This window comes from Meriones unguiculatus, chromosome 17, assembly GCF_030254825.1.
Source record: "Meriones unguiculatus strain TT.TT164.6M chromosome 17, Bangor_MerUng_6.1, whole genome shotgun sequence".
NCBI lineage: Eukaryota > Metazoa > Chordata > Mammalia > Rodentia > Muridae > Meriones > Meriones unguiculatus.
Genome location: NC_083364.1, coordinates 60,485,132 through 60,497,281, shown reverse-complemented (window position 1 = coordinate 60,497,281; position 12,150 = coordinate 60,485,132). Strand labels below are relative to the sequence as shown.

Genomic DNA, 12,150 nt, shown 5'->3' with positions numbered 1-12,150 from the left:
CTCTGACTTCACACAAGCTCCACTTTACCTTGTCTTGCTCCACGCCAGGTTCTCTGTACACTGTCCATTTCTGCCCATCGTCGCTGTACAGAACTCTGTAGGCAGACACATAGTAATTGTGCTCTACCATGGTAGATCCAGTGGTTACAATACCTAGGGAGTAAGGAGTGGCTTTCATTAGTGCATAGGCTCAGGCTCCAAAAGTCAGCTAGGAACACCAAGTAAGCATGTCTGTCTGTGGCTTATTTTGTGGACAGTTTTCATCATGACAGTTACTAAAGTCCTGGCTTTGCTCCTTTGCAGATAGGAAGAACTGCTGCATTCATACCGACAGAAGACACATTTCCATTAGGAAGAAGGATTCCCTGGGCAAGAACAATAAGCATGATGACTGGCAGGCAAATGATTCTTTTAACAGAAGTATCTAAACCAGTTTTAATTATTCAGATCATTGCTAAGTTTACCTAGGTTATATTTATCCTCAGCACATATGGAATTTGACTTACTTCCAGCACTTAAAATGCATTCTCCTTAACTATTAATTTCTTAACAACTGTAAGGGATTATTATTTTAGAAGTCTCAAAGATCAATTTATTGAAACTCTATCTTAAAAAGATCATATTAAAATAAAACAGGACGGCTGAAAATTAGATCCAAATTCCTCTTTTGGCAAAATTTTTTAAAAAGCACCCCCAGTAACATTAGCACCCATGAAGAAAACTGAGGCTATATAATTTTCAGTGATCTAATTTCCGAAAATTTGAGGTGCCATGGGGTTTCCAAATAAAACCAGTGCTAGCAGTGCCGCAAAGAGCCATGTCTCTTTTTTTTTTTGGGGGAATCACAATCACCTAATTTTATTTGATTATCTTCACCCAAAGGACAAATCAACTATTTATTACACTTTGCACAATCTTCCTTAGTGACGGCAGGTTTTTTGCAAGGACATATCCAAGACAACAAACCAAGTGAGAGTCTGGGGAGTCTCCACATCTACTTTATAGAGAATGGAAAGAAAGAAGTAATACTGTAAGTAGAGGAAGATCAAACCGTGGATTGGAGGAAAGACAAGATTGTTCTAGGTTGAGCCCAACTGTGGAAAAGGCTCAGGTTGTGCTGGTCACACATCCTGGGCACATTTTCTACCTGGAAATCTCTGTGACAGAGTGCATGTCTGAATGGCTATCATTCTGGGTAATTAGAGGCATGTCTTTCACATGTGAAGTGGGTAAGTGCAATGGAGGTTGAGCTGAACCTACAGGGACTATGACTACTAAGTCTTCCTTGTGACCTTCTCCGGATACCTAAATACACTCTTCGGTCAATCAGGCTGTGTTATCCTTCACTTTTAAGTATTGTTATCTCACAAATAAACATATATTTAAACATGTGTACTAATGTATATTCAAAAATTTATACATATATGTATTCAAATGTTTGTATAAGCATATACAAGTACATGTTTAGTAATAAGTATATTTATTCATATTTGAGCACTCATTTAAAGATGTACTATATAAAATATAAAACATTTATCACATACTTTGCATATTAAATATATTTTAGGTGATACATATATTTATCATACCCTGTATATATTTACAAATGAATAGAAATTATTAAAGAGCCATGTCTCTTAACCTGTTATCTTCTTCTCCTTATTCAGGTCTATCTGCAGCCACTGATGCTCGTCTGTGGCAAAAGCAGCCCAGGGAGGCCCAGGCTTCCTCAGCCTGGCCTTCTCGGGTTTCCAGCTGTTCTCCTGCCCCATGTGGTCAGTCCACTCCAGTACAGATGACGCTGTTATCTGGGGATCAGCAATCACACCGGACTCCATCCCCAGAGTTCCATAACAACCTGAGGTAGAGAGAGGAAAGTCCATTTGGTCCCTTAAGGTAAGTTTGAGATCTCTACGACAGCTCTTACTGCAAACTGCTGATTCACAACTGAGGAACTAACTGCTCCTTAGGCTTTTGCCTTTGTGTCCCATCAGAAACCAACAAGCATGCAGCTGGTGTTGTCTGTGGGGTCCAGTTCCAGGACGTCCCATACTCCCTGGCAGACACTACATCTACAAATGCTCCAATCTTAGATATAAAATAGCACAGTGCTGGCACATAGGGTACTATCTGTCATCTCTGGGCTACTTAAAATGCCAAAGACTATAAATGTGATGTACACAGTTGTGACACCACACTGCTTAGAGAAAAACAACATTTGAAAAGAAAAATAAGTCTACACAGCATAGAAACAAGATATCCTCTGACTCTCTTCAATCTGTAGGTAAGAAAACCATGGATTTGAGGGTGGACTAGATGTATTTATAAGCATTAGCTGTCAGTCTACGGAGATCGACTATCCTGCCTCTCGGGTGCCCAGCAGACTAGAAGGCAACTTCTCCCTGGGCCTCTGTAGGTTTTGCTCTGTCCTCTGAAAAGCCTTCCCTGACTTCAAACTTCAGACCAATGGAATGAATTAATTCTTTCTTCAGGCAAGTTCAAATAAAGCTCTCAAAGGGATCTTACTTGCTTCTAATTCCCCTGTGAATAGTGAACTTCCGATTTAGTCTACACTTTACCTAACTAGGCCTCAATTTTACTCATGGTGTTCTCAAAAGCAAAGGAGAAAGAATGAACAATTCGGTAGTCACTGGGTGCCTGGCGGGGCTTAACACAGCATTAGCTATTTTGCAAAGATGATGACCCAAGTCCATGGAAGGCTTACCACTTGTCTTAAATGTAAACAGACTCGCAGACAAGTATCCCCTGAAAGAGAAAGGGCCTCATGTGATACTCCGTTAACATGCAGCTTCCTCACAGTCATCATAGTGAAGCTTTAATTTCTCCTGTTGTTTAAAGGGCTAAGAAGATCACATGGCTACAAACCAGACAATGATATGCATTAAAAAAAACAAGCAAACAAACGAAAACCAGCAACAACAACAAAACATTTGTAAACAGAACAACTTGTGAAATTACCATGAACAACTTTCTACAAGTCTAGCACCTAGGTTCACACACAACTGTGCAAATGTGGCATGTGACCTTTAAGTCTTATTTTACTTCTTCTTCATGAAATAGTTACATAAAACTTCTTTATTTTTTAATTCTGTGATACAACATGAAGAGGTGTATATTCAGAGAACGAGGTGAGATCCAAGTCGCCTGGTAAATACAAGAGTACTGACAAAGAGACTGTGTTTCCCCTGGAGAAAACCAGCACGTCTGAGTGAGTTGAGGGGGTAAGGGTCAAACAGGAGAAGAGCTTGTCCTATGAGAAGACCTAAGAGCACTGAGGACTCCAGGAGACACAGAGGGTGTTCATTTACACCCCTCCTCTTAACACAGTGTTCAGATAGTCATAAGAGAATGCAAATTACTTTTTATTGTGTTTGAGATAGGGTCTCTCATGCAGCCTTCACTAGCCTTGAATTCACTAGACAGCTCAGCCTGACTGAAACCCCAATCTTCCTGCTTCTACAGCCTAAGTCTGGGGACTGCAGGCCAACATTACCACACCCGTCTTGGATTCCACCAGAAACCTACAAACAGGCAGCTGTCTACTGACGTCTGTGGGCGCCAGTTCCAGGGCATCCCATATTTCCTGGCAGATGTCAAAATTTGCAAATGTTCAAATATTTTAAATAAAATGTTATAATATTAGCACATAACTTACTGTCAACTTAAAGTCATCTTTAAGGGTTACTTATAATGTTAAAGAAAATAGACTTTTTATACAGTGAAAGAGAAACTACACATACCTCCAAACTGTCTTTAAAGGGTAGAACACAGAAAAGAATGAAAGGATGTGCATAAAATCATATAAAAAAAAAAAACAAAAGAAAAAAAGGAAGGCAGCATAGCCTCTTTTGCATGGCCAATGGCTGTTTTCTGTGTAATTAAAAGGCTGTGGATAAAATAAACAAACAAGAAATGAATGGAGGAGACATGTTTTTGCTTGTTTTTAGAGACAAGGTTTCATGTCCAAGCTGGCCTCAAGCGAATAACCCTCTGCGTCAGCCTTTACAGTTCTAGGAATACAGGCATGTGCTCTCATGCCTGTAGATGGATTTTTCAAAGAAAGTTTGCTGTTATACTCTATTGTGTTCTGGGCATGTATCATGCTCTTTCCTTCTGAAAGGAAGCAGGCTGCAGCTGGGGTTAGTACAGTGTCTGAGGATGATGTACATGGAAGAAACAAGATTTTAGAAGGTAATACTGTATTTTTATTTAAGTTTTCAACTGGTCCTGATTTGGATGCCTTATATGTCTTACAAAATACTTGAATATTATAGAGACCAAGAGAATCCATTCTCAATACTCTCTTGTGATGAGATGCTTTACGGTTCTGCCTTTGTTATATGTCAAAATCTGTTTTCTAGTAACTATTTCAGTTAGCCTCAAGTCCACCCTTGTTTGCAAAAAAACAACAAGAAATACCATAGTTTTGTCTTTCTGGTTGTCAAAAGAAAGTATGACCTTGTCCACAAACTCCTAAACTCTTATTTTAGAGTATTTCAAAACCAAGAAAAGCAGCAGCAATCACCCTTCCAAAGGACAACCTGCGTACAGCAGAATAAGGCAAACAACGTAGAATGACCCAGCCACCGGGACAGACCCTTCCACCTGCTGGCCTGCACTGTGGGCTGTGTGTGCAGTGAGTACCAGGCTTGTTTCTGTGAGCTGTCACCTAGGCTGGAGTGAGCTTTAGTGATACAGCTGCCTTTGGCTAATTGTTGTTCCTGTAAGTAACCTGTTACCCTACTCTTGTAAGAAACCCCAATAAAATGCATTGCTTCCCTACTCAGTCCTTTGGTGCCGTCATCGGTTGCCTCTCTGGTGGATGCTTATGTCTCCGTGGGAATAGTGACACACAGACCCTCAATCCCACCCAGCATGCTTACTACAAAGAAGGTTTATACTTACACCATGGAAGTGACGTTGTTAGCCAAAGAGCTTTCATAGTACGGGGTGCCTTTGCTAATCACAACACTGATTTGGCCACCGAGCACATTGGACACTACTCCCGCGTGGATTCCAGCCACACACAATGGCGAAGACTTGAACACACAAAAAAAAAAAAAACAAAAAAGAAAAATTAATTTTTCTTTTGATGATTCAGAAGCAAGATACTTGTTCTTTCTCAAAAAATTATCCGATCTGGAAGCTTCTTAGAAACATAGGTTATTGTAACGAAACACATTTTTTTAGCACAGGAGTTAGGTTTTGCTATAAAGATATTAAACATGTTTGGAAAGATAGAGACACATTCTATGCATTTTTGGGACCACGAGGCAGCCTCCTAAGCATTTTTAGGTTTGAAGCAGTATCCACAGCAGGGAAATAAGTGTGTATTCAACTTACATCTCTATATCCGTGAGGAACTGTTCCTGATATTTCAGCAAAGGGGAGCAGACAGCCAGCTGGGCAGTACTTACTGAGAACGAAAACAAGGGAGAGATTACAGAATGCTCACTTTCTGTGGGAAAACACTCCAAAGAGAAGTCACAGCTTCATGCATGCTTCTGTTCAGTGTCCAGAGCGCAGCTTCAGCATGGCAGAGGTCCCATTTAGACTTCTTCCACCCACACATACTTCACCGACAAACATGCTCTTGAAAGCCATAACTCCTTGATTATTTTACTTTACAACCAGCAGAAGATATCTCTCTGCTCTATGGCCTTGTCACCACGTCCCACAGGTATATATGAATGTCCACATGTTATCTGACAAGGTCCGTGGCTTTTGAATGCTAACCAAATAAATATAGCCTTGTCCATATTCAAGTGGCAGAAGAAAATATTCATCCAGTATTTACACAGATATTTGGGGTGAGAGAGGAGAATTATTATTTAATAACATACATACATTTAGCAAATTTGCCACGTATGGGGCAGCACCCTGAGTGTTTCAGGTAATCTGCACAAGAATGTCACATAGGAGGTACTATTAAATTATTATTCCAACTTTACAGTCAAGGAAAATAAAAGAACTATGCACCCAAGTCAGAAAGCTGGGCTCTTCTTACACAGGGTTGACCCAGCTCATTTGTGCTAGTGGACATCACTGAGGTAAGTCAATGATGGGAACTGCACTCCAGAAGCCTGCCCCAGTCAGGATGGTATGTTCGGGTGTGTTCCTCAGAAAGTGCTGTGTGCAGGAAGGTTAGAGAGATGCAGGATCCAGATCATGCAGAAGCCAGTGGGCTGTGAAGTAGGGGAAATGCTTCTAGATAGAAACAGGAAGCCAGTAAAGGATTGTGACAGCTCACGTGCAATCTGATGAATAACTTTTCAGACAGCTTATTCTGGCTTCTGGGAAGGAGAGACACATGAGGGGAAGCTCAGGAGAGGACTGACAAGAGTTTGGATGTGGGTGTGACAACAGTGCTGGAAACTAGAGGAGACTTCTACCATGTTGTCCAGATCACACTGAGCAACACTAAAGGCAGCAAGTTCTCCACAATACTAACAACCTTCTATGTGCACACATGACTGTGTTTGTGCATGTATGCATGAACACATGTTCATTGTGTGTACAGGATGGAGTTAATGCCAGGTACATTCCCCCATAATTCTTCACCTTATCTTTTGGAACACGTTCTCTCCTTGAAACTAGAATCCAAAGGCATCAACTAGGTGAGGCTGGCTGGCCGTGAGCTCCCGGGGTCCTCCCGTCTCTACCTGCCCAGATCTGAGGTCACAGGAGTGTGTTGCCTGGCTTTCTGTGTGGGTGGGAGACTGAACTCAAGTCCTTGTCCCTGCATGTCAACTCTATGGCTGAGTCTCTCCCAGCCCGGGAACCTTTCTGGAAGATCAAAGTTCTCTAGGGTTGAGTGCCAGCATGGTGGAAATTAGTGACAAGGACACCGTACAGATGAAAGCATGCTGCTAAGCAGTGAGGAATAAAGTAACTATGCAAAACATCCCAGGAGCAGCTTAAATACTGTGTACAGAGACAAGACTAAGGGAAGACCCAAGGCTTTCTTGTCAAAGACACTGAAGACTGGGTTAGGGAATCTGCACAGCTTTTCCTTTCTTTAATGAAGTTTTAAGCAGGAAAACCATACTTGCACTTTAGAAAACCAAATGCCGGCAGTGTGAGTAACAGAAGAGAGTCAATTGAGATTGTTGGGGTTGAGCTGGAGGTACTACGTACTCAGTTAACTGCTTGCTCCCCAAGATCCTTACAAGCAAATTCCCATGTATCCAAAATGATGCAGTGTAAACTTGGCCTCCCAATTAGTCCTTGACTGGCAAATAAAGTTGCTTATACCTGGGCTGGGCAGAAGAGAGGTAGGTAGAGCCAAGGTTTGCAGCTTTTGGGGAGGGTTGTCAAAGAGAGACACAAGGACGAAAGAGGAGGAAACAGGAAATAGGTCGCCATGGGTTAGTGAAAGTAGGAGCAGTGGCTGGAAGCAGCTTGCTCTGAGGACTGGCCTGATGGAGCAGCCCAAATGGAATGTGTGCAAGTATTTATGGGGATTTTGGCTGGAGAATAGACAAGCTAGCTAAAAGGTCCAGCTTCAGAGTTTTAAGGCTTATTAAAAATCTAACAAGTTTCTGTATCTTTTATTTATACAATAGCGGGTTAAGGAATAATGGCCACCTTAATAATATGAATCAATATTAAATATTAATAATTCTACAACACAAAATTAAAACGGGGCCAGCTGTTTTGGCACATGCCTTTAATCCCAGGAGGCAGAGGCAGGCAGACTTCTGAGTTTGGAGCCTGTCTCATCTACAGAGTGAGTTCCAGGACAGCCAGGGCTACACAGAAAAAAACCTGTCTCGAAAAACCAAAAGAGGGGGGAGGGAGAATAAGGGGAAAGAGAGAGAGAGAGAGAGAGAGAGAGAGAGAGAGAGAGAGAGAGAGAGAGACCAAGAGAGAGAGAGCAAGAGAGAGAGGAGGAGGGAATAAGAGACAGAGAGAGACAGACACAGAGAGAGATATTAGAAGTTGGAAATTAAGAAGAAGTCAATTCTCCAAGCACAAGGCAAAGACCTAAAGCAAAGATACTTCAGAGAGAGATGCTGAGTAAGAACACTTAGAGATGCTATTACAGCCCATGCAATTTTACCTGTCTGTCTACCTACCTACCTATCTAGAAAAATGACTATGAACCCCAGCTCTATCAGTTGATGATATCTGAGAGAGGATGAGTTACTCACCGTGGGGATTTGGCCACTGCTGTGCTGCTCATGCCCCTCACTCAAGAGCATATTGCAATACCAATAACAATTAATGGAAGAGGACATGAAGTTGGAAGGGAAAGGGGATGAGAACACTGGGGGAGTTCAGGAGAGGTGGTGGTGAATGGGCATTACCAATATATACTGTACAAATGTATGAGACCTTCAAAGGGTAACAGTATTAAGATAAAATTTAGAAAAAAAATAGCTTCTCTAGACGCAGTCCTGCCAGATTTAAGAGACTGAGCCATTCCACCTCCAGAGCATCCCACTATTTACCTAGAACCACAGTTTGGGCTACACAGTGAGACCTGGTCTCATACACTTCTCCGTAGAAAGAATAAGCAAGATAAAAGTTCTCCTTCTGTTCTGGAGATGTAACCACTACAGTTAAAGTCAGATTTAAACATGGTAACTGTTTAATTTAAATAAGTACTGCCTGACTGGGAGCCTTCAACAGTGATTAGTTATGTATCACATTTTCTACATTACCATGCGGTATAAAAGAATGAGAGAATGAAGAGTGCTGGAACACACACACACACACACACACACACACACACACACACACACACACAGTTCATACCTGAACTCAGGTTCCAAAAAATTAGTTACAGTATCCAAACAAGTGATTAAATCTAAAAAAAAGGAAAGTGGAGAAAAAAAACATTTAATAAGATACTTAGTAATCTTACTGAAAATACTGTAAAATAATCTCAAATTGTAGTCATCTAAATTTCAAAATCTTACTACCTATAACTTCACAAATGTTGTTAAAGTTTTTCTCATTTGATTATCATCTTCATTTCTGGAACTGTTTCCTTCATACTACTTTTTACTATATCACATCTTGAAGTCATATATCATATGTAGTACAAAGAAAAGAAGACTTTATATATTCTTCAGTAGTTTCTATAAAATACAACCCTCAAAACACAGAGAAAAAGATTTAGTGGTTATTATGACTAAAAACAATCTTACGCTGTTTATAAACAAAACAATAACAAAAAAAAAGAAAAAGAAAAAGAAAAAGAGGCAAGTTAATTCTACAGCTCAAACTTTGACTCAAAATATAGTCTACTGGTCCACAGCTAGAACCAGCGGTATCGACATCTTCTGGGAACTCCAACGACCCTTTTGTTGTAGCCAATGCTCCAAGTCCAAGTGCTCTAAGGGAAACAATTAAAGACCCAGCCCTAGGCACATAAAAAGTAGCTTTTACTTAAAAAACATTGAGCATCTTCCCCTCCTTGTGTTTGGATAGGATACACCACCCAGACTGCAGCATGTTGTAGGGTTGACCTCACTTCACTGTCAACCTCTGTCTTGCACTACAGCTTCTCACAACCTGGCTCCTCTGGTGCATCCCTGGGCACATAATTTCCTGCATCCTGGGCACATTTTCTCTTGCATCCCTGGGCACACACTCTCTTAAAAGACTTTTCTATTGCCCCCAAGCTCCCCAAAGCCTAACTGATTCTCACTAATATCATAACGTGACTGTCATTTCCTCAAAGGATGTGAAATCTCTTTAGCCAATACAGCACTTCCATTATGCTTGATTTAACCAACATATAACTATTATGTTGTGTTCCCAGCATAACATGTGTTGTGAAAAGACTAACTTGCTGATAGAATCGTACATTTAAAAGTAACATTATTTTCTAACATCTAGTCCTTGGACAGAGAGTAGAACTGTGTTTTCACTTTTTTGGAATAACAGAAAATAGGAATTACAGTGTGGAGTACAATGGGGGTTTTCAATGAACATTTCTCAATGAATATCTGGAAGAACAAAAGTTTCTGTTTGTTAGCACGTTTGGCTACACCCAGTCACTTACTAGATCCAAGGGTGAAAACCTGGAAGGAGACTGGGAGGCAATAACAGATCGTATTACGAGCATTCTGTGTTGGTTGGCTTGGCCTTACCAACTTGACATAAACCTAGACATATCTGGGAAGAGGGAATCTGCAGTGAGAATATGCCTCCATATGGTTGGCATACAGGCAAGTCTGTGGGGTACTGTCTGGATTAATGACTGGTGAGAGGCCCTGCTCCCTGTGGGTGGTATGAGTGACCCTATTCCTGTGCAGGTCGTCCCTGGGTCTGTCAGAAGGTAGGATAAGCAGGTAATGATTAGCAAGCCAGGTATCAGTATTTCTTCATGGCCCCTTCTTCAGTTCCAGCCTGAGTTACTGCCCTGACTTCTCTGAGTGATGAACTTTAAGCTATAGGATTAAATAAACCATTTCCTTCCCATGTGGATTTTGGTTAAGGTGTTTTGTCACAGCAGTAAAACCCTAACTGGTGCCTTTCTACCACACTGTCAGTACATAAATGTTGCACTGCTAGTCTCAGCATCAAGCCCAGGGTACTCCATCATTTCATTTTACTACTCTAAAGAAATTTTATATTCATTACCCAACCGAAACATGTCTTAAAAGACCCTGAGTGTAAGTGATACACAGAAGAGCAGTACTGGGAGAGCAACTTGTAGAGATCAATATGTATGCACCACTGCTTTTTGAAAGATTCAGTTAAATCTGTGTTTCAGTTTTCCATGGGGGCTCACTAGCAACTAGTTAATTCACTAGGAAGGGCAAATGAATGGAATGGTTGGTACTTTTGCACAGCATCAATGACAGAAAATTTTCTGCTCTCCTGATCTATCAAAAAGTAAATAAAATAAAAATTCCAACCTCTAAGATCAGCTTCTAAAATTAGCCTGCCACGAAAGGGACCTATGTGTTCCAAGGTGGCATTCTAGCCACCAGCTGTCCCTACCTTCCTACCACAAGCAATGATGCTTGAGCAGTAAGTCCATGCAGGGCTTAAGCCACACGTGCTAATGTGCAAATAATTACCTGGCTCTCAGATTCCACTGGGGCTCCAAAGAGCTCCTGAAGAGGAAAGAAAGAGTCCAAAGTGGACAACTTAGAGAGCCAAGAAGACTGAAGACAGGAAAGGGAAACCATGAGTACAAACTCTGACATTTACAACTCCACGAAGGCAAATAAAAACCACCAAATTAAGGACTTAAGACATTATGTGCCTTTCCTGAAAGCTTTTCCCAAGGAACTAGCTTTCCAGAAAACTGTTATTATAGAGCTCTCAATGAATAAAAACACAGCCTGGGCAAGGTGAATATGGTTAAAAAGAATACATCTGGCCCCAGAGGCTTCTGACAGCAACATATAGGAGGTTACTGTGATGAATGGAATAGAATTAAACCCACAAGAGTTTGGAGTTAAACCTTTACATTTATAGCCAAGTAAATTTTGACAGTGGTGTTTGGATAAAACAATGCAGTAGGATACTGTTGGGATAATGTTTTTAATAATACTGGTACAACATGGCTTCCTTGTACAATAACATATCCATTCACAAAATGGCTAATTACCTAACCTCACATATACAAATATTAACTCCAAATGACCTAAATTTAAGAATAACACTGCAGACCTTTGAAAAAAATAGAATAAATTTTGACTTTGGATTAAGAAGTTATTTCTTAAAGATGATGAAAAAGCACAGCAATCAAACTCAGATAAACTGAAATAATAATTAGAAACTTCTATGCTTCAAAGGACAGTATCAAGGAGTAAGACTGCTATAGCGGTTGAATGCAAGAGGGATACAGGTCCCCCATAGTCTCTGGCATTTGAACACTTGGTCCCCATGTTATGACATTGTTTGGGGAAGACTTAGGTGGTGCAGTGTCACTAGAGGAAGTATGTTGGTATAATGTGCTTGTGGAATGTGTACAATTTACCCTTGTTTATTCACATGCTGATTTCTCTACCCAACTATCTGGTTTCAATTGAGCATCACCTGTCTCACGTTTGTGTAAACATGCCACCACTGTTCTCTATATTGTCAATAAAACAACCAGATACAATGCTGAGCAATGGAGAGAATAGGGTAGGACATTCTGGTCTGGAGGGGAGGAGAAAG

General features: G+C 40.8%; 1 protein-coding gene across 1 annotated transcript in view; it reads right to left on the bottom strand.

The window, feature by feature from the left end:
* Window positions 1–12,150, bottom strand: part of Dcbld2 (discoidin, CUB and LCCL domain containing 2) — a 64,641-nt gene that overhangs the window by 16,354 nt on the left and 36,137 nt on the right. Inside the window, exons 4-9 of the mRNA XM_021662045.2 lie at window positions 8,782–8,833; window positions 5,365–5,437; window positions 4,927–5,060; window positions 2,726–2,766; window positions 1,643–1,858; window positions 29–153 (exon numbers count right to left, since the gene is read on the bottom strand). Coding sequence (XP_021517720.1) covers window positions 29–153; window positions 1,643–1,858; window positions 2,726–2,766; window positions 4,927–5,060; window positions 5,365–5,437; window positions 8,782–8,833 — 641 coding nt within the window. The remainder of the gene's footprint in view (window positions 1–28; window positions 154–1,642; window positions 1,859–2,725; window positions 2,767–4,926; window positions 5,061–5,364; window positions 5,438–8,781; window positions 8,834–12,150) is intronic.